The 22,607-nt window shown below is 41.9% G+C and overlaps 1 protein-coding gene across 1 annotated transcript in view; it reads right to left on the minus strand.

Moving 5' to 3' along the window:
* TOP1 (DNA topoisomerase I) overlaps positions 1–17,478 on the minus strand; it is a 95,242-nt gene extending 77,764 nt beyond the window's left edge. The window contains exons 1-2 of the mRNA XM_040447058.1: positions 17,190–17,478; positions 16,835–16,859 (exon numbers count right to left, since the gene is read on the minus strand). Coding sequence (XP_040302992.1) covers positions 16,835–16,859; positions 17,190–17,222 — 58 coding nt within the window. The 5' untranslated portion in view covers positions 17,223–17,478. The remainder of the gene's footprint in view (positions 1–16,834; positions 16,860–17,189) is intronic.
* Positions 17,479–22,607: the final 5,129 nt, after the last annotated feature.

Raw genomic sequence — 22,607 nt, forward strand, 5'->3', positions numbered from 1 at the left:
TATTGTCAGTGGTCCTCACAGTGGCCAAGGCTATAACCCCACTCGGAGCTCTTGGACTAATATTGTCTAGCTGACTGCGGGCCAGAGTACGTATTAAGTGAGATGCAGTCTACATTCACTATGAGCATGAAAATGAGAGGAAGACTCCCAGATAAGTTGTAGAAACTGAGTTTTGATCTGTTTTTACTATAGCCAACACCTTGAGTGAGTTAACCTCTTGGTGCTATTTGTTTGCTTGTACTTTTTTTTTTTTTTTAAGTAAACTCTACCCCCAGCATGAGGCTAGAACTCACGACCCTGAGATCAATAGTTGAATGTTCTACTAACTGAGCCAGCCAGGCACTCCTATCTGTACAATTTTAGATTTTCCACCACTTATAGTCATTCACTTATTTAACTGACTACAATTTAACAAATTAACTTCTTGTTATAACAACATGCTAAAAGCTTGCAATTTCAAATTAAGTTGAATACCAACCATTTTAAAGAATAATGATCCATAAAGGTGTATATAAAATGTAAGTTAATCTGTTTTGTTAACTACAAAAATAGACACGACTGGGGCGCCTGGGTGGCGCAGTCGGTTAAGCGTCTGACTTCAGCCAGGTCACGATCTCGCGGTCCGTGGGTTCGAGCCCCGCGTCAGGCTCTGGGCTGATGGCTCAGAGCCTGGAGCCTGTTTCTGATTCTGTGTCTCCCTCTCTCTCTGCCCCTCGCCCGTTCATGCTCTGTCTCTCTCTGTCCCAAAAATAAATAAACGTTGAAAAAAAAATTTTTTTTAAATAAAAAAAAAACAAAAATAGACATGACTTATCTCATAAGGCTGCTGAGATAAAATGAGAATTTATTCAATCCAAAGGACCTTAAATGTTCATCTTTGTGTAGCACTAAAGGGGCCAAGTAAAATGGAAACATGCCTAAACTCCCAGCTGTTCTTGTAAACACAACTGTATGTACCAGTCATTAAGTCCTCTTAGGTCACCCAGGATAAGGCAATGTAGATATCCAGAAGGAAGACTTGTTACTCACACTCATCAAATTCACACCACTTTCGGATTTTTAAGTTCCAAGTGCCCCAATCACCTATATCCCAAGGAAAACCTGAATCTCTTTGCTCTTATCTAAATTTTATCTGAAGCTGCGCTGTCAAAGACACCTGGGTGGCTCAGTCAGTTTTAAGCGTCTGACTCTTGATTTCAGCTCAGGTCCATGGTCTCAGTTTGTGGGTTTGAACCCTGAGTCAGGCTCCAGGCTGACAGTACGAAGTCTGTTTGGGATTTTCTCTCTTCCCCTCTGTCTGCCCCTCCCCCCTAGCACTCTCTCAAAATAAATAAACTTAAAAAAAATTAAGCTGTGTCGTCCAATTATGGCAGCCATTAGCCACATGTAGCTATTTTAAATTTAAATAAAATAAAAAATTTTTAAGTTCTTTGGTCACACTAGCCACATTTCAAGGACTCAATAGTCTCATCTGGCTGGCAGCTACTATATGGGACAGCACAGATGCAGAACATTTCCATCATGATAGCAAGTTCTATTGGACAGTGTTGACTGAAAAGCTTGAATCCAAGTCAACAGCTTCTTCCTTTTACTGGTAGGAAGAACATAAGGCACCATGTTGTGTGATGTGCTCTGGTCACACCTGACGAGGCCAGGATTAAGACTTCCTTGTCCCAACACTACCCCACCACCAAGTGCTCTGCTGGAGGCCAATCAAGGGCCTTTTCCCTACATGGCAAGGTACTATACTGTGTAGTTTTCTTAAGGCCAGCCAAAAGTTTTCCTGGCTAAACTGGCCATCTCAAAAGCAGGACACTTCTGCAGAGTCCCTGGAGAATCAGGGCCTCAATGAGTGCTGCCTAGAGAAGATTTCAACTAAGGGATCAGTCCACTGAGGTGTAAGTCAAAGCTAGATAGAGCTATTATTTTAAGCATAAGGAGTATGACAAACAAATTCCATTTTACTAACTCACCTGTGTTGTCTAAATACAAGACAAAGTTAGAAAGCTTTACTCCTGCCTCTGAAAGTAATTAACCAGTTACAAGACCCTTAAAATTGGCATTTATATTTCATATACTCTTCTGCAGTGAGTCATGTTTTCACAAGGACATCCCTGCACTGAAAATGCTTCTTCTTTCCCAAGAGGCAGAACTTAAAAGGGAAAAAGGACTTGTCTAACCTGAAAATGTACCTTCTCAGGCAACTCAATTAGGACAGGCCCATTCCTGCAGGCTTGTCCTCCTTTGCTTCTATTAAGTGAGCTCTTAATGCTTGGGAAATAGTAAAAGTGACTATAAACCTCCTGTCTATGCTACATAGGAATCCACAGCTCAGCCTAAGTTGCCTTTGTTTACAACAGGCATGGGCCTCGAAATGCCCCCAAGTCCCAATCAAAAAGAATGAAATCTTGCCATTTGCAACTACGTGGATTATACTAAGTGAAATTAGTCAGAGAAAGACAAATATCATGACTTCACTCATATAAGGACTTTAAGACACAGAACAGATGAACATAGGGAAGGAAAGCAAAAATAATATAAAAACAGGGAGGGGGACAAACACGTAAGAGATTCTTAAATATGGAGAACAAACAGAGGACTACTGGAGGGGTTGTGGGAGGGGAGAAGGGATAAATGGGTAAGAGGCATTAAGAATCTACTCCTGAAATCACTGTTGCACTATATGCTAACTTGGATATAAATTAAAAAAAATAAATAAAAAATTTTCTAAAAATGCACCCAAGTCCACACCTTGAGTGTGCTGATGCACCGCTTCATGCATCCTATTACTAATTCAACCAAGAAGCACAAGTCCACACCTTGTCTACCCATAAAGGAGTCAAGGGTGTTGATGCAGTGGTTTCATGCATCCTATTACCAATTCAACTAAGGGGCCCTCTTTGTCTAGAGTATCACTATTGACCACGCTTGAAATGCACAGGCCATTCTCTGGGCAACTAGCTGGAGAAAGACTAAGCCTGAATACATGTATTTCTTCTTCTGAAGAACACTTTCTAGTGCTAATCATTTAACAGGCTCCTTTTTATGCTTCAGTTATGAATTACTCCAACTTCAAAACTATAAGGAAGCACATGGAGGCCTAGCCATGGGCTTTGTAAAAAAAAAAAAAAAAGGAATACTGCTTAAGAGGATGAATTACTACACAAAACTAGTTCTAAGCTTCATATGAATGTCAAGACTAAAAGCTTATTTTGATCAACTTATCTTATTCTTGTCAATTATTTGACCTTGGGGATATAATAGTACCAGATACTATTAAATGTCCTCTCATATGACTGAGATAGCTATTATCCCTACTGTTACAGATGAGAAACTAAGATCAGAGTTGTGACTTGCTTAAGGCCACCCAGCTAACCAAGTTTATCTAACTCCAAAGTCTAGATTTCAAGCATGTAAGCATGTGGACTTTGTCAACTTTCATTCCTCCTAAAAATGTGAGGCTAAAAAAAATTTTTTTTTCTTTAGTTAAAAAAATAAAATAAAAATGTGAGGCTCAACGGAAGGGTGAATTTTAAGTCTTACTTTATTCCACTGGTTTTGTAACTTTAGTGTATATCCTATCACCTGATTGGCTTGTTAAAACCTAGATGGCTAAGCCCCCACTCTCAAGAATTTAGGCCAGTAGGTCTGGATGAGCCCAATAATTTACATTTCCTACACGTTCTCAAACAATGCTGATGCTGATCAGGAAACCATGCTAGAAGAACCACTGCTCTATTCACATCCTCCCATGTCAATCAGTGCTATCAGTAGCTAAAGACCACTAAATTGTACCCATACCTCCACTTACCTTCTAAAAGTCCCTGTCTTAACCATTTTGGGGATATTAGTATGAAAACAACCTCTTGCTCTTTGTGCTTTGCTTAGTCACCCAATCCTAAAAGATGACATCAGGATCAAACGGCTTGTTAAACATGGAAGGAGGAGAAAGAATTAGGATTCTGATGAGATAAATAGGAAAACAGCTGCAAAGTCAGTTAACTATCTCTACTATTTAGGTGAATTACTCGTTGAAAGAAGGTATTTAGAGTAGGATAAATATAATCCTTTTATAAACATATACTGAAAAACACTGTTCTGGTCCTTAAAAAATACCATAAACTAAATAGCTTAACCAATGGAGTACCCTGAACAAATGAAGCAAAAACATACATCTTAACGCAAGTAAGATAGTAAAGTCCAGATAGATCAGTTTCTCCAAAGATGATCTGTGGTCTCATGTATTAATCAGAATCATCCAGGATTGTTAGATATGTATTAAAAATGCAGATTTCTCAGTCTGTGCCACTACAGAATCAACTTAAGAGGTTTAGGCCTAGAAATATGTATTTTTACCAAGTACTCCCAGGTGATTCTTAAGCATTTTAGCTCGACAACAATGAAAAGTTAGTGCAGGCACGCTTGGCTGGTTCAGTTGGTGGAGTAGGTGACTCCATCTTGGGGCTGTGAGCTCCAGCCCCATGTTGGGTGTGGAGATTACTTAAAATCTTTAGGGGTGGCTGGGTGGCTCAGTCAGTTAAGTGTCCGACTTTGGCTCAGGTCATGATCTCACCATTGTGTTCAAGCCCCGCGTTGGGCTCTGGGCTGACAGCCTGGAGTCTGGAGCCTGCTTCGAGTTCTGTGTCTCCCTCTCTCTCTGCCCCTCCCCCGTGCTCGCTCTCACTTTCTCTCTCAAAAATGAATACATATTTTTAAAAATTAAAAAAATAAAATCTTTACAAAAGAAAGAAAGAAAACTTAGTGTAAAACTCTCGATTTTTCTCACTGGATTTTCAACCAGCAAATAAGCTAGGAGAGAGAGGGGTTCCCACTTCACAATTTAAACATTTGTTGAAAGCATCTGTACTGTCCACACAGGATGAGATCGTGCTCTTACACACTTCCTAGTAAATAAGCAAAACATGTAAATTTCTCCAGTCTAGAAAAAAAAAAAAATTGGAAAAAGAGGACAAGAAAGGCTCAAAGCCAGAGAAAAGTGACTACTTATGGCTTGGGATTAAGTGGTGTTTGCAGACAGACTGCACTTAGAAAGGAAAAGGAGTATCCAAAACTATGCCTTCAGTACTAAAATAGGCGGAGATGTTGCTAACCTTCAAGGAGTTTTTAATACTTAGTGCCTTCCCAAATAGGTAGTAAAATGGATACATACTGGGGATATTTATCCAACTGTACCAAATCCTAAAGACTAAGGTATTCCAGGGTAAAAAGAAATACTTTAACAAAACAGGACTATAGACTTGTGGGAGAAGAATACACACTGAATGTAATTTTTGGGAAATAGAGTTGTTGTGGAACGACTTTTTTTTTTTTTTTTTAAGGGGGAGCGAGGGGGCTGGGGGACAGAGAGAGAATACCAAGCAGACTCCACACTTTATGCAGTGCTCAATCCCATGAACCATGAGAGCCATGACCAAAGCTGAAATCAAGAGTCGGACACTCAACTAACTGAACCACCCAGGCACCCCAAATCAAGTTTTCAATAACAAAATTGCTTAACAAAATTATCTTCACCTTTGTACAATAGCACTGACTAGCATGCATATTTACATATGTGCAGTGAGTATAGATTCTGCTTAATATACTGGTAGTCTTACTGATGCAAACACTTTTACTGTTTTCAGTCTCTTATGGACCCAATTGAATCACACTGTACTGTAACTTTAAACTATTCCCCTAAAAACTGGAGCCTAGCACAAACACTATCTGACATCTAAATTCTACAGATTAGCTCCAGTCCTAAAGAAGTGCTATAGTGTTTTCAGGACTATAGGAGGAAAAATTTCAGCTTGTTTGCCCAGCTAGAATCTGTTTTTCTACAGTTTGCTAGCAAACAAGCATTCTCTGCTAATATACAACTCTCCTGACATTCTGAGATTAGGAAGATGCTAACATTTATAAAGGACTATAAAGTTCTGCTTAAGTGTCTATTTTTATATCACACTGCATTCAAGGGAGAAAGGAGGTGATTTGATTTTTAAGGGGAAAAGGTAATAATTATGGTCAAATCACCACCATCTGAACTTGCATTGAGGAAGCTAACTGGAGACCTCTCAGAGCTGGGAGTCTGGTCTGGCCTTGGAGAGCTTTCTGCTTGGAAGTCAAGTGTAACAAGCCAGCAGTTACAAAGCCTAGACAACTTCTGCTCCTCCTCCCTGCTTTTGTTTTCTTTTCTGGTTAACAGGAACCATGAAAAATTAACAAATAGTCTCAATTCTCTGAGAGACTCTTGTTTCTTCATTTCTGTTGTTAAATAGCAAGCACTAGTGACACTGCATTCATTCTTGTGAAAACTCACTGTAAGAATAGGCATGGTCAGTCTAACATTTAGTCTCAATCACTTTTCCAGTATTCAGATCACTGGAAGTAATACCATTATGTACTCTCAACCTTCTTCTGAGGAGTTTAATGGCTTTCATACCAAGACACTTCATGGATTAGGAAGCAGTAAAAATAGTAATATATTTATACTGCTTCACAAAATTAGTTTCCCAGGACTTTAAGTACTAAGTCTAATCTCAAAGATCTTAGTTCTTCAAGTTTCTGAAGATGGTGATTTTACTCTATTTCAGGCAACTGAGTTCAAGAATTTTAACCATTTCAAGCAAATACTTGACTGGCTATTGTCACACGGATCTCTTGCACACAATGTGAACATTGCTAGTCACTGATAAATCTACCAGTTTAGGGAAACCTGAAAACTACTTCTCTACAACTCATGCAATACTGTTGTCTAATAATGAGAAATCCATAAACAGAACTTTTAACTTCTTCTATTCCAGGTGAAAGGATTTAATGAGTTTATAGGTATCCTAAAAAAAACTTCAAATAGAGATGTCCCTCTTTCACGGACAGTTAAGTATTCACTGATAGAAAGTACCTTCCATCCCATTTAACCTATGTCAGGAGCCTTTATACTGTGGCCCCATGAAAAAGATGGCATCTCAACAAAGGAAGTGAGTGTACAGACCTACAAGTACTCACTTCAAAATGTTCATTCTGAGAGCCATATGGATTTGTCTCGTTCATCTGTGTCTAGTCGTTACTGGTATTTACTTTCCGAATGTTTGAACAAATGAATATGGCAGCTTAAATTTTCCATTTGCAATTAAACATGAAATTTTTAGTTTTCTGAGTAGATCTATAAATATTGCACCATCCCAAGTGCAAAGGGGGAAAAGTTACTGGCTGCCAAAGATTCTTAAACTGCAATTTAACTCTGAAAAACAAAGTGGTTTGTACACAAAGTCTTACTGTCCTGAGCCCATCTGGATTCACAGCAACAGTATCATATTCAAAGCTCCCTGGCGACCCTCCCCCGTGGGTACCCCAATTTAAAAATTAAAGATATTCCCTTTGCACAAAAGACTAAAATAAAGTAATCTCTGAAAAAGGTCTGGGTTTTGGATTTTTCTTTTTTAAGATGTGGCAAGGAACTAAGATTCTGTTTTAAGTGTCACCTTTTCTAAAGTGATCTTCACATGCTCTTTAATCCTCAATCTTGAGTTAAGTATTAGACCTAGTTTACAGGTAAGGAACTAAGACTTGGAGATTAACTTGTTCAAAGATCTCACTATTGAAGCACAAGAACTTAAATTCAAATCCCCCTTGACTCAATCTCTGTCCTTTACACTCTATCATGATTTGATGGGGACACACACACATCACACAGATAGACACAATCACCCCCCTCCCCCAACCATTCACATTCTGAATCAGGAATTAAAAAAAAAAAAAAAAAGGGTAAGAGAAAGAAGCCCAAGCTTTGAAGACTTTAATCCAATCTTGGACATTCTCACATACCGAGGGCAAAAGAGCCATGCAGTATTAATAAACAGTCACTTACTCTAGGATTTTTTTTCACATACTTTAGGAACCATATGTTCCTGGGGCACCTAGGTAACTCAGTCAGTGACCGACTTCAGCTCAAGTCATGATCTTGTGGTTCGTGGGTTCAGGCTCTGTGCTGATAGCTCGGAGCCTGGAGCCTGCTTCAGATTCTGTGTCTTCCTCTCTCTGCCCCTCCCCTGTTCATGCACTCTCTCTCTCTCTCTCTCTCAAAAATAAACATTAAAAAACAAAACAACAACAACAAAAAGCCATGTTCCGGACACGTTTATCTTTTGAAAACTTTTAAAATGTTTATTTATTGGGGGGGGGAGGGAGTGAGTAGGGGAGGGACAGATAGAGAAGAGAGAATCCCAAGCAGGTTCCATGCTGTCAGCACAGAGCCTGACATGGGACTCAAATTCACGAACCATGAGATCATGACCTAAGCGGAAATTAAGAGTCAGACACTTAACTGACTGAACCACCCAGACATCCTGAAAATTTTATCTTTGAAGACTCTTTAAATCAACACACATTTAAAAAAATAAAATAAAATAAAATAAGACCCTATTTTGTAATTTCTCTCCTATAAAATTATTTTCTCTGGCCCACGTTTAACTGAATATTAATTAAGTCTGAAGTCTGCTCCTGTTGTGATGCTTCTGTGATACTCTTTTTTTCTTAAATTTTTTAATGTTTTTTGGGTTTTTTTCTGTTTTTTGAGACAGAGAGAGAGAGAGAGTGCATGAGCAGGGGAGGGGCAGAGAGAGAGACACACACAGAATCCAAAGCTCCAGGCTCTGAGCTATCAGCACAGAGCCCAACGGGGGGCTTGAACTCACAGACTGTGAGATCATGACCCGAGCTGAAGTTGGACACTCAACCGACTGAGCCACCCAGGTGCCCCTTAAGTTTTATTATTTAAGGCATTCTGTTGCCAAGAATGAACTATTTCACAGGAAGTTGAGTTGGTCACTAAAAGCAGTATGTGAATAAATGAAAAATGTAGGTAACTCTTAGACACTTTCAGTCTTCTGAGTTTAAAATGTTTTGGGGCAAGAAGTAAAATAGTGGCATTTGAAAAAAAAAACATGTTGACACAAGAAATACTGAGTTTTGTTGTTAAGAAAAAAAAAAATCGCAGGAACACCTGGACAGCTCACTCGGTTGAGCATCTGACTCTTGACATCAGCTCAGGTCATGATCCCGACAGGGACATGGGACCAAGCCCCTCACTGGGCTCCATGCTCAGCATGGAGCCTGCTTAAGATTCTCTCTCCCTCTGCCCCTCTCCCCTGCTCACACACTCCCTCTCTAAAATAAAAAAATAAATAAATAAAATCATCAACAATGAACTTGGCATTTCACTTATTAAATGCATCTAATAAAGATAAAACTCTGGGTACCTTTTTTAAAATTGAAATATAATTGACATATAAGCTCTGGGTATCTTTAATAGAAAATCCATAGTTCTATTAAAGGGTTGAGAAATTAGCTACAGCAATATGTTTTTTTCATGTCTAAGCCCATCTCCCCTGAAAAAGTAGTTCTTTCAGCAATGACAACCTTGCCTTATTCTTAGAAAAGTAGGAACCAGATACACATTTGGCTCCTACTTAGCCCAAACCTACATATAGATACACCACCTTTCCTTTTATAGTGGTTGCTTAACAGTCAGAAGACATCAGTGTAGGCTGTGAAGTTCAGTTAGATAAAGACTCAACCAACTCTAGGTATATGCTACTGTTCACTGTGTAAATGTCAGGAAGATTTAAAAGGTTATCAGGGAATACCAGTGAAGGAAGGAAGGAGTCACCAACAACAGTATGTCAAACCTAACACTCAAAATAAAGATCTATTTCATAATGGAAGCTGTCTGACCAAAGCTTAAATTGTAAAATATGGACAAAGAGGCACATTATATACTTATAAATTCTCAATAGCTGGTGAAGCATAGAAATACCATCCTTATCTACAGATAACAAAACAAAATTTGGCAGCCCGAGTTAAGTTTCATACTAAGAATAGGGACTTACTTAGATTTTTCTACTCCAATTTTCTATTTTACCACAGGTGCTCAAGAAAGTACTCCCCACAGCCTCCCTCTTCATCACTTATACCCTTCAGTAGCACTCTGGTTCCAGCCTTTACACCAAATCATCTCTTGAAGACTTAGCCCTCCAGGTGCAAGGGGTCTAAACTTTCTCTACCAGCACATAATTAAGAGAAGGCTGGGACATCTATACCAGAAGCTTACCAATTACAGTATGGGATTTCCATAATCTAGACCAGGTAATATGCTACCAAAAAGAGGAGTTGAGAAGGTGTAAAAAGCAAAATTTTCCCTTCTTGGTCTCAGCTTCTCCCATAAACCTATACAATCTGTACTATTCCCATTAAATTCCCATTTAATGAATACAAAAATGTGATGTCTACTAAGCTCTCAAAACGTGTTTCTTTCCTTCCACTTCCCCTTCTACTGCCTAGCAAGAGCTCAGATAACGCACTACAAATGAAGAGGCTATCTTATAGGAGTTGGGTAAAGTAAAGGGTCTTAGCCAATGAGATCCCCTAATCCACTGATCTTGAAACCTGCGATGTTTAAGTTCTGCCCAGCCAGTATTCTGCTTACAAACCTTTCTAAATCTAGGCATTCGTATGGTAATAAGATTAAAATCTGGACTTTTTACAAAATAGCAAAAGGGTACATTTCTTTTTTCTTTTTTTTTTAAGTTTATTTATTTATTTAGACAGAGAGAGTGCAAGCAGGGATGGGGCAGAGAGAGGGGGAAAGAGAATCCCAAGCAGGCTTTGTGCTGTCAGCACAGAGACCAATGCGGGGCTCCAACTCACGAACTGTGAGATCATGACCTGAGCCAAAACCAAACGTCAGATACCCAACCAACTGAGCCACCCAGGCACCCCCAAAGGGTGCATTTCTAGTGCACTCTAGTGCGGATTAACCTACACCTTAAAACTTTTCAGGGGGATGGGGGAAGGTGAATTCCAAACAGCCAAAGATATCTTCTCCAAGAAAGATCCCAGCATCTATCTTTGCTAGGCTGTGCTAAGAAAAATGCAAATATCGAGACCAAGAGTTGGCTGATTTGTTTTTGTTCTTAAAAAACAGGAAAATGTCAGATACCCAGGGATCTATTAAACCTGTTCTCAACAATATCAACAAAGACAAGAGAATTAAAGTCCCCAGTAATGCTGACTGCTTTAACACCTTTTGTTGGAGCTTCTCTAGGTATATCTCAGGAATGTTAATGAACTAGTTCTTTGGTTCCTCCAATCCACCGAAACAAAAGTTAACTTCAAAGGCTCAGAGAGGAATGAACAGCCTGGTAGAGTTGCACCTCTACCCTAAATCTAATGCACCTCTACCCTAAATCTACCCTAAGCCCTAAGAGGGCATGGAAGGAGATGTAAATAAAAATATCTACTATAAATTTCAGAAAAATTACCAAGAACAGTATACAAAGGTAAAGGTGGCAGTGAGATAACTTAGATATAAAAACTTAAGCCAACAAATTAAAAAGAATACCATCCAAAAAGAAATTTAATACCTAAGTTGCTTATGTCCCTTTGAATTTCTTGATTAAAATTTTAGAGACATAAATGACAAAGACATTTAATAGCTTGATACTACAATCTATATACCTGAAGATATACTTGACATAATCAGCAGAATCACTTCAGTTTGAAAAATACTTAGCATCTTTCTTGAACATACAGAATAAAAATCATGTTAAATAATACCTGCTACTAAGCATACTGTCATTTCCTATAACCCTACCAAAAATAACCATTAATATCTAACATATCCTACGAGCTTTTTTCCACCTAATAATAAAGCCCAGGCTTCCATGCTACCCGTCCTCCCTCCCTCCCCCCGGCAATCTTTAACCCCCTCCACAGTACCCAAGCACTGGTGCTATCAACACAGAGCATACATACAACGCACACCTAGATAGGCAGGTTGTGGGGGAAGGGCAGAGGCTGGCAAAATGCTAATTATTCCTTGCCTCTCTTTAGATTTCCCACTTCGATGACTGGTCTGGTGCCACAGGGATAGAAAGCTGTATCTCAAATTTGGATTTACAAGACAAGGAAATAGAGAAAAGACTTGTGCCAACTATTACTATTCAAAGTTTAATCACAATCTGAATGAAAGCTTCCTTTAAACACAATACTTCATTCACTTCTTAAAATCCAGTTAGGAACTTCTCCCATCCCAACCTTTTTACCTTAAGAAGCCAATTCTCAATTCTCAATAGCCCAAATGCCCTTGTTATGCAAAGTTAATGGCTCTAAATATTTAAGAGGCAGATTATCTGAACCACAGGACACGGAAAAGTCACTCAACTGACTCTCCCATATACAAAAGCGATGAATTGACTACCTTTTACCTTCTTTCAAAAGGATTTTTTTTTTTAACCTCAGGGTCCCATATCAAATATTCAAGCATTTCCATAGCCTCATTCAAAACTAAACAATTACACTTGAATCCTTTTTTCCAAATATAGCTAGAACTTTATTGGAGTTCAACATAGTTTCATATGGGAAGGATGAAATCCCTCACAAAAACATACTTCTGGGGAAAGAACTCTGCATCTGATAAAAATCAGGTTTTATTTTGTACTAAAAATGTGGCTAAAGTTGTTAAAGATCCATAACATACATATGCATTAATACCCAATTAATACAACACGCACAAATTCAGTATAATCTGAAGCCTCCTAAAATGAAATATATCCATGAAGTACAATAGAATCATTTCGCATACGCTTAGCAGAGGATAACTGTTATAATTGATATGACACCAAGCTTTCTAAAACATAGATATTTTTGCACCCCCCCCACACATATGCTGAAAACAAAGAAAAACCCCCAATGGCCTAATTTTGGAATAAAAGAGTTAAAACATGTGAAGAATCCCTGGCTCTTTCTTGTACATGGTATAAATGGATACCAATTCACTAGAACCCAGAACAAATTAATGAATCACTCCTTCAAACTCTCACAATTCCTCATTTTCATGCTGATGTTAAAAAAAGTCAGATAATTCTTTTTTTACTACAATTGGTAAGTGAGATTTGGGGACTAACTCTGGGTTTGTATTTTCCATTTTACCTACTTTGGTAGAAAAGTAGGAGCTGGTGTCATCAATATTACCTAGTTTCACCTTTCAAACTATGAGGTGTTTCTGATTCCTTTAATAACTCCTGGATTTTCTTGTTTTACCAGCAACATCGGAATCTGAAATTTGTTTGGAAGTTCTGATATGCTAGTAATCTAAAAAACACATGTTGACAAGCAACTTTGTTTCAAGTCTAAATAGTATTAAAATGCTACAGTAGTCACTAATTCTGAAAAGATGCCCCAAGGAGTCTAGCTGTAGAAAGAAAAACACTGGAGCCTGATACTTAAGTGCTTCTGGATTGAGCAAGAAGATGTGCCAGATGTCATTTGAAGGCGCCATCAGTTTGCAGTTTTAAAAATGTGATGGTAACTTTCAGATAGCCACATCATCAGTCTTCCCACCCCCCACCTCAACCTGCAACTTAACAGCATAGAAATACATCTATCTGCATCAGAAACAATTTATATTTAATTCTTCCATACAATCCGAATCTATTAAGCTAAACCAGAATCAACACAAGATGATGTCAAATTATGATCCCATATAACATTGCTTAGAATAGTCAGTCACTGATGGAATCAAGCATTATACTTTGCTCATCCCAAGGAGGGAAGAACCCCACAAATGCAAAGTGGATGGGCAAAAACTTGAAAACAGCAGAAGGATCACTAACCCCCAACATGATGTTACCATTTTCAACTCTGCAGATAACCTGGCAGTTACTGTAATAATGACTCAGACCCACCACAGTTAGTGCTACCAACACCTAGGAAAAAGGTAGTCAAAAGATTATGGTTTCTACTACTGAAACTCCAAGCTCACCATCAATATTTTAAATATAAAAGCATTTCACAAATAACAGATTTTCCCAGCAGTTAAGCATGGGCCAGAATGTTGTGAATTTCAAATGAACAGCAACAGTTTTAACTATTGTAAAGAATGAACTCCAAAGGGCATAAAACCTTTCAGATCTTAAGGGACGAGGGCAGGCAGAATGAGGGATGTTAGTATATATGAACTTCCACAGTTATCTGTAAGTTCAGCTAAGTCCACTTACAATCATGCTACAGCAAACTCTTCTTAATACAAAGATCAATAATGACATGTCTGTGTACAATTAAACACTGATTTTTATTTTTTAAAAACAGTCTTTCACGGTTACATAAATCAATCACTTGTTACCAGGCTATTACTTAATAGAGTAAGCACACAGTTACTAACACTACACCTTTCTTCTGAACAATATTTACAAAGATAATTAGTCCAGTGTCAGACACTTACGGTGGTAGGGAGGCAGTTAAAATGCTTTTTCTCTTGAAGGAGTAGGTTAGTTAAAAAGTAAGCAAATGACAAACTAGCAAATCCTTCCCTCCCACATTTTTCAGCTCTGTAAGAAAATAGAGATGTTCAGCTTTTAATTTTGTCATACTACAATCACATATATAGCATACTGGCTACACCTGGGAGCTTTGGAGTGCCCCACTCCCTGCCCTTGGGAAAGCTAGTAAACATACTAAGCCTCAGTTTCCCCATCCATAAAACAGAGATAATAGTATTTAACTCATAAGGTCCTTCCAAGGACTAAATTGAATTAGATAATACATGCAAAGAGCTGAGATTCGTGCCAGGCAGACAGTAAGTATTCAACAAATATTAACAATTACTGCAATTACAAGTGATCACATTCTAGAAGTCAATATAGTCGGTTTCAATCTCTATAAAAACAGCATTAAAGATCAACAACCCACCCAGCCCACAATCATTCACATACTCAATAGTTCCTTTGTATAATTTAAGTGAGCAACATGGAGAATAACATTGATGAGAAAGGACTAAACTTTCTTTCACTACTAAATACATGACCTACTCAGCCTGGTCTTAAAGTCAAAAGAACACTTTTTCTGTGTTTTGCTCCTACCTTCCCCGAAGAGGTCAAAAGGACTCTTTACAAATCCTCACCTGCCATGTCCTTTCTTTGCTCCCACATCCCTAAGAAACATCTACACTCTTTTCGGTTTTCTGAACTGCAGGGGCCTCATCTCCCTTTTAAAACCCTGATAGGCTAGCTCAACATAGTTAAGAAATACTCCAACCCCTGACACTCAGCACCTAGTCTTGCACAACACTCAGAAGTCACCTCCTCTGAGAAATTTCCCCACCCCCAGACAAAATTAAGTCCCCTAGTTTCTCAAAGCATTTTGGGTATACATATGCCTTAGCACCCACCTTATAATTAACTAATTATGTCTCTCTCGATAGACTGAATTGAGGGCAAGAGAAGCGTTGTGGCCAAAGGTTCAGCTCTAGCACTATGCGCAGTGTTTGGCACATATCAGGTGCTCAAGAAATGCAACATGTGAATTTAACCAGAATCTTTCCTTTCAGAGTCCCATCTCTTGCTAGATGCCCCATTACAAAACCTGAACATAAGGCTGCTCTCAGTATACCAGGCTAACACGATGGACTGCTGATTACAACATCAGAAAACATAACTCATCAGCTTCTCCCATTGGAGAGGTTCCCGGAACCCAAACTCAATTGAGCAGGATTATGTACCATCAGAATCAGTGGGAATTCCCAGCACACTACAGAGGGTACTTTTCTCCTTCAATAAGATTGTTGAAAAGCCCTCAGGGTGAGCTTTTTATTGGGGGAACTCTTCATTAAGTGAAGTGGAAATACTCAAAGATAAATAAATGCCTCGATTTGGCTGAAAAGGGGTCAAAATCATAAAGTTCTGGGAAAAGCAAGCTAGCTCTTGATTCCTGAAAAACAGAGACCTCCAAAAAAGAACAGGAAGCCGGGGTGGGTGCTGGTCACTCTTTGTTTCAATAAATAAAATCTCTTTTTCTTCCCTACAGCCCAAAAGAAAAGGCCAATACACCAAGTCCAGATGAGATGCTCAACAATCTTTCCTCCTGACAAGTACACTAAACTGAGGTTCTTTAAAAAATAAAAAAGGAAGAAAGAAAAAAGGGGGGAAAAGTGCTGCCTTAGGAACCTCAGCCACAATGAAAAGTTCTAGTAATACTTTAATTAAAAAAAAAAATCTATCTCCCTGGGTCCAACATTTACATTGGACGGCCCACACACTTGCAAACTTTCTGAAGGGAGGGACTACTACCTTCGCAAAGAACACAACTTGGGAAAAACAATCTCAAAATATGAAGAACTCCACAAAGGGCAGCTTTAGTTTTAGAACCATAATTCCCATCACAAACAACTTACACCATCACCACCCCCAACCACCACCAAATTCAACAGTTGCCGGAGGATATCTTTCATTCTGGAAACAGAAAAGGAAACAAACAAGCAGCAGAAAGGGAATAACCCCCAAAATAAAGTTCTCTTTGGAAAAAAATTGTAACAATTCAGTCTCCCACCCTTCCCTCTCTGGTGAAGTCTATGATTTATACGGCTTTGCTCTGCAGAAAGCTCTTTCTGGGCAGCTCAAGGAAAGAGCCGAGGGAGGGAGAGAAAGAGACACAGGCACAGAAAGGAGAGGAGAGAGAAAAAGAAAATGGCGCAGAGACTAAGTCCCGACTGTCGACAAGGCGACTTTCCCGGGAGGAATCCGGGCCGGGAAAGGCTGCCCGAAGCCCGGCGGCGGGCGACGCCGGGTCTCCGTTGCCCCCTCTTGGGAGGGCCGTGATCTGGGGGTGCTGGGGTCCCCGGAAAGGGGGTCCAGAGGCGGCCCGATGGGAACAATGGGGCCGGTGAGCGAGGAGCCGGGACTTAGTCTCTGGGACGCCATGTCTGTCCTCTGCCCGGCTCCAGCGGGGCGCGGGGTAGGCGGCCGGCGGCGGGAGGACCTGGGGTCGGGGCGGGGGGCACACTCACCATTCAATCGGAAATCCGCTTCAATCTGGAGAAAGAAAAGGGGGAAGATGAACAAAACAGGCACCTTTAACCCCGCGGGCGGCGAGCGCGCGGAGCCGGGGGCCTAGCCCACCCTGCGCCCCAGGGAGGAAGGGACCCCCGGGAACGGCCTTTAAGGGGCAGCCATTCCCACCCCCGCCACCCCAATATGTAACTTGGCGGCTTTCGTCCTAGGCCTAGCGAGCCCACCTCCGCCGGCCGGCCGCCCCTGGCCTGGGGCTCCGGCCTGTCAAAGCGGCCGGGCCGGGGCCTGCGCTGGGGGTCGCGGAGAGCCGGGGTGGGGCCGGGGCGCTGAGAGGACCGTGCCGAACTGTACCTGGGAATCGTTGTGGAGATGGTCCCCGCTCATGTCGGCCGGAGCGGTGAGAGCGGCGGGCGGCGAGTGGCGCCGAGGAGACGCAGACGGTCGAGACCGGCCTATGCGGGCGGACGGGAGCTCCCGGAGGCTCCCAAAGGCGCGGGTAAGCGGCGGCGGCTGCGGGCCTGAGACTCCCGGAACCGCTAAGGCGGCGACAGCGGCGGCAACGCTGACTGACTGCCGGGCGGGCGGCGAGAGCGGACCCCAGCAGTTGTGTAACAGCCTAAGTTCGCATTTCGGCTCACTGCGCCTGCGCGGCCGCTTTTAAACGAGACGTCGCGACGTCAGAGACTCGCGGAAGGAGGCCGAGGGTTGCGGGCCCGCCCCCTCGCGCTTCCAAAGGCGGACCAGGCTTTGCATCGCAAGCCCCGCCTCCTGGCCCTTGCGCGCCGCTGTGATTTGCATAAGGAGTCGACTCCTCCCAGGGCCGCCCACCCTAAGCCACCTTCCTTTCGTTTCCCCGCGCCTTTTCTCGGAACGCCGTACTCCTCTGCGAGGCAGTGCGCAGGCGCATCCCAGACGCCGCCCCCGGACCGTGGCCGGCAGCGCGGCCACGTGGTGGGCCTTTAAAGGCCGCGGCGGGACCGCGCCAGTCCCCGGCCGAGCTGCTGTCCTCGTGCTCCTTTTCGTAGCAGCGAATATGTTGGTGGCCTGGGCTCTAGCCCTTCCACCAACTCTTCTTTGCTCGCTAGCCGGGCGCCGAGGCAGCCAGGAGACAGGAGCTCCCGCCCTAGCCTTTGTCCATGCCTTTCAACCTTCTGAATTATTTCACACTATTATTAATTTTAATTTTTTAACAAACCAAAGGTCTGGTGCAGCTCCAGTTTCCAAACGAGTGCATGTAGTCCTGGGTCACAAGGGCCCTAATTTATTTCGTTAATTCAACAGACATTTATTGAGCGTCTACTGTGAGTCAGGAATTGTGCTGAAAAGGGGTGGTGGTGCAGGGGGCCAAAGGGAATGGGACCTCAGGGTAAACCCGACCTGGCTCTGTCCATCGTTGCATCCCTAGCACACTATAGGGCAGAAGTGAGATGCACAGGATAAAGAACTGCCATTTAGGGACCACCTACTATGTTCTCTGCTCTGAATCCAACACGACAGCTCTGTGGGGCTATTTTATCAAACTGTGTCAGAGATAAGTGACCTACAACCTTCTACCTGACATCTACATTTGGATAACCTCACAAGCTTCTCCAGGGCCGAACTCAACATCTTCCTCCACCCAGCTAGAAAAGCTCCATCCTGGACAACTTCCTCCTTCCTTTCTCATTAGTCCAACCGGTTGCTTCTCTTCAACCCATCTACCTCTTCTGCCCACACATCTGTCGAAGTCTGCACTATCTCTTGCTTGCATTATCACAATACACTCCTAACAAGGGTCTCAGCCTCCATTCTGGCCCTCTCACAAGCTGATAGCCAACAGGAGCCAAAGTGAACTTTTCAACACGCGGGTCTACCTTACCCCTTTCCCACAATACTTCCCATCACTCTTGGCATAAAGCTCAAATTTCCTAAAGTAGCTCCCAGGGTGCCACATAGCCTGCTTAATTCAAGTGTGACCTCTGTGAATTTTGCCATATCTACTTACCACTTCCACTATTTTACTTACTATTTTAATCGATCCCCTTCTTTACTTAGCTTCCTCCTTAATAATAATATCTATGAAATAATAATGTCTATGAAGTCATTTACAAATAAATACAAAAAGTGTCCATCCATGGACCACTGAAATATCTCTATCACATCTAGTGGTAAACACTTTGGGATTAATTCTTGTGAATGCTCCAAAGCTCAACATTAATATCACTTTTTCAAAGTGATCCCCTTTCCCCACATTCTCTCACTCCCTCTTTCCTCACTGGGATCAAGTGCCCTTCATAGAGTGTCTTTTCCTTTGTAACACTTATCACAATTGTTATTAAGTTGCTAAGGAGGGCAATAAGTGATTTTATGTCTGTCTCCCCTATTGAACCCAAGGTCTGTCTTTGTTGAAACTTGATCCCCAGCACCTAGCAACAGATCCTACCAAAGAGGCATACAATAAATGAATGAAAGCAGGGTAATACAGTGCTTAGGAGTACATACATGGAAGTCAAACCAATCTAGGTGTGAGTTCTGCTCTGCTGTTAATTAGCTGTGTAACCTCAGACAAGTTGCCTAAGTTCTCTGAGCCCTAGTTTCCTCATCTGGACAATGATGATAATAGTAGAATTTTATTAGACTATAAAAAAAAAAAGTTTCTTGAGAACAGACAGCTGGTAAGTACTGAATTTTGGATTTAAACTCCGATAGGCCTGACTCCAAAGTTATGCTCTTTCTCTCAGGCAGACTGCCAGAACGAGTTTCGCCTTGCTAATGGTGTCTTTCAATAGACTTCCCATTTCAGAATCAATCCTAGACCACCAAGTGAGACATTTCAATACTATCTGTTTGCTGCAGGTAGGCCAAGATAATTCAAAGACCGCCTTAAGGAATAACAGAGTCTCTTACTACTACTCTACTGCCAACCCCCAAAGCCAAAGGAGAATCTGCATTTGATTTCCAGGTCCCTCCAAAGAAGATCTGGGTAGGCATAAAAACAGATCACAGACTCCAAAATTGCACAGTAAGCATGGTCCCAGGCACAAACCTGCAGGTGTGCAGGCATTTTGTCACATAGCCACCCTGACTCTTGACACCTTAAATCAGTGTCTCTGCAATGTGGTCCATCCACCCCTAGTACTTGAGAAGATTATAGATAATGCATGGACAAACACTTTTACTGTAATTGTTAAGGATGTATTTCCATATGTATGGGGGGGAAATATTTAACCACCACATCAAATCCATGATTTTAAGGATATAACTGTTTTGGATCAGGCTTTTAAAAAGTTGGTTGATTGGGGAGCCTGGGTGGCTCAGTCAGTTGGGCATCTGACCTTGGCTCAGGTCATGATCTTGCAGTTCAGGAGTTTGAACCCCGCGTTGGGCTCTGTGCTGACAGGTTAGGGCCTGGAGCCTGTTCCAGTTTCTGTGTCTCCCTTTCTGCCCTCCCCGACTCATGCTCTCTCTCTCAAAAATAAATAAACATGCAAAAAAAAATTGTACCTCTAAAAAGTTGGTCAGTTGATTTAGATAAAAATATCAAATAAGGGGCACCTGGGTGGCTCAGTTGGTTAAGTGTCTGACTCTTGATTTTGGCTCAGGTCATGATCTCATGGATCATGTGATCAAGCCCCGCAACGGTCTCTGCATTGACAACACAGAGCCTGCTTGGGATTCTCTTTCCCTCTGTCTTTGACCCTCCCCCACTCACATGTGTTTGCGTTCTCTCTCTCTCTCTGTCTCTCAAAAATAAATAAAATTTAAAAATACATATATCAAATAATAACAAGAGGGAACATATAAGACAAACTCCAGTGAGGTCATAGGCAAATAAATGTGGCTTGGGAAACACTGCTTTAAATCAAGGCCCATGGACCATCCCAATCCCTATAAAAATAACTAGCAGATGACAGCTGATGTTATGGGCCTGTTTCCAAAGTATGCACTGTGAAAGGTGGACGATTTATAGATATCCCAGTAAAAGAAGGGCTGCATACACGTTGTTATGATTTAAAGTGAAACAGGTCTTTTCTCACAGGACTTCTCAGATTTATCAATATTCTAATACATACGCAAATCTTAAATAGAGGGAAATGAAATGCAGTATCTCCAAAATGTATGTAAGCCCAGAAACCTTTTTTTCCACACTGCCTTTTGAGACTGGGCTCTTTGGAATGATCAGACCTTAGGCCACCTGATCTAGGTTGTCACCCAAGATCCAGCCTGTACTTATTTGCTTCTCAGTCTCTTGGGATTCTTCTTATCACCTTGGCCCAACTCTTGGTTTCCAGAACTGAACACCTATGAGGTTGTCTTGAACAACCTCTACTTTTCAGGGACCTGTTCTTCTGCACAATGTACACATGTATACAACAAATATGCTGCTGTCCTTCTGGCTGCGGTTGTTTGACCCAGGCTGACTCAAGATGAGTCACTCAGATCGACTTCCTTGAGACTTTGGAACTGGGAAGGAGAGAGTGGTCTCTCTTCTTGTGGATGGATCTATAGGATGTACACTGGGGAGTTGCCCTGGTGGTATTTTCTGTCAAGAGGGCCCAAAAAAGCTGGGAAAGGGGGAGAGAAGGAGGAGGGGAAGAGAAGGCCCTGAATTCCATCAGCCCTTATTTCACTCCTGTTCCTGTACCTTTGAATAAATTCCCCCCTTTTGTTCAATTGAGCTCCAATGGGTCACTTAAGACCAAGAGTTCTGAATAGTCCTCAGTCCTAATCTACGTTTGACTCCTGGGCACTCTCAAACCCTCTGTCACCCTTTGGACCTGGCTCTGGACCCCTCGTGTTATGGCACCTGGATACACCTGCCAGCATTTTGACCATGGATGCTGACACAGTCTCGATTCTGCCAATTCTTGGGCAGCGGTATCTTCTGGAAGTCCCCCCTGTCTGTGGCACCTTGTCTAAGGACCTGCTGCCCTGTTGAGATTTGGACACCCTCAGAAAAGAGTCTACTTGACACACAGGAAGGAGACTCAGACTAGCAACCCCAGTAACAACCAGAAACACCCTTTTGCCTACTGGTAACTAAACATCTCAGCAAAGGTTGAAATTTGTGGAATAAAAAGAAAAGAACTAACAGGAAAACTGGCAACTCTTGAGTCATGGAAGGATAGGATAGCGACAAGGATGGAGGAGCCTGGCTATGTGTCTCAGGGCAAGGAGGAGTGTTCACTTTCACATGCCTCCTTTATCTTACTGCCAGAAGGCATCCATTCTGTAATGAGGACATTTATGCATTCAACCAATGGTCACTGAGGAATGAAGGAGGGCTATGTGGTAGATAGGAACTAGTTATTCCTTGGGAATATAGACATTAATAAGACCTAATCCTCATTTTGGAGGAATTCCTGATCTGACAACGAGACAGACATTCCCCAACTGTTACCATTAGGTACAAGGAATAACAGAGAAGAGGGGGCCAGCCACCAGTTGCTATGGGAATGCTGGAGGTGGGGGAAGCACATCCAACTCACCAGTGGTTGTAGTAGGGGCAATGTTGGGAAAGGCTTCCAGATGAATGCCATTCTTGAAAGATGAGGAGGGGCTGGCCTGTGGAAAAAAGGGAGGGCACTGCCGCAAGAAGAACACTTTATGAAGAGGTGGAGAGTCACAGGCATGAGAGTAGGTTTGGTCAGAATGAAGCAAAGGGTACATGTGAAATACACCAGAGAAGGAGGCTGGGAGGGTGGGGAGGCCTCTCCCATGACCGTGGCACTACTTCAGGGTGAGAAATGACAGGGTTTGGAGCAGGGGTGAGAACAGCCATGCGCAGCA

Source organism: Herpailurus yagouaroundi, unplaced genomic scaffold (assembly GCF_014898765.1).
Source record: "Herpailurus yagouaroundi ecotype Mexico unplaced genomic scaffold, PumYag 196, whole genome shotgun sequence".
Classification (NCBI taxonomy): Eukaryota; Metazoa; Chordata; class Mammalia; order Carnivora; family Felidae; genus Herpailurus; species Herpailurus yagouaroundi.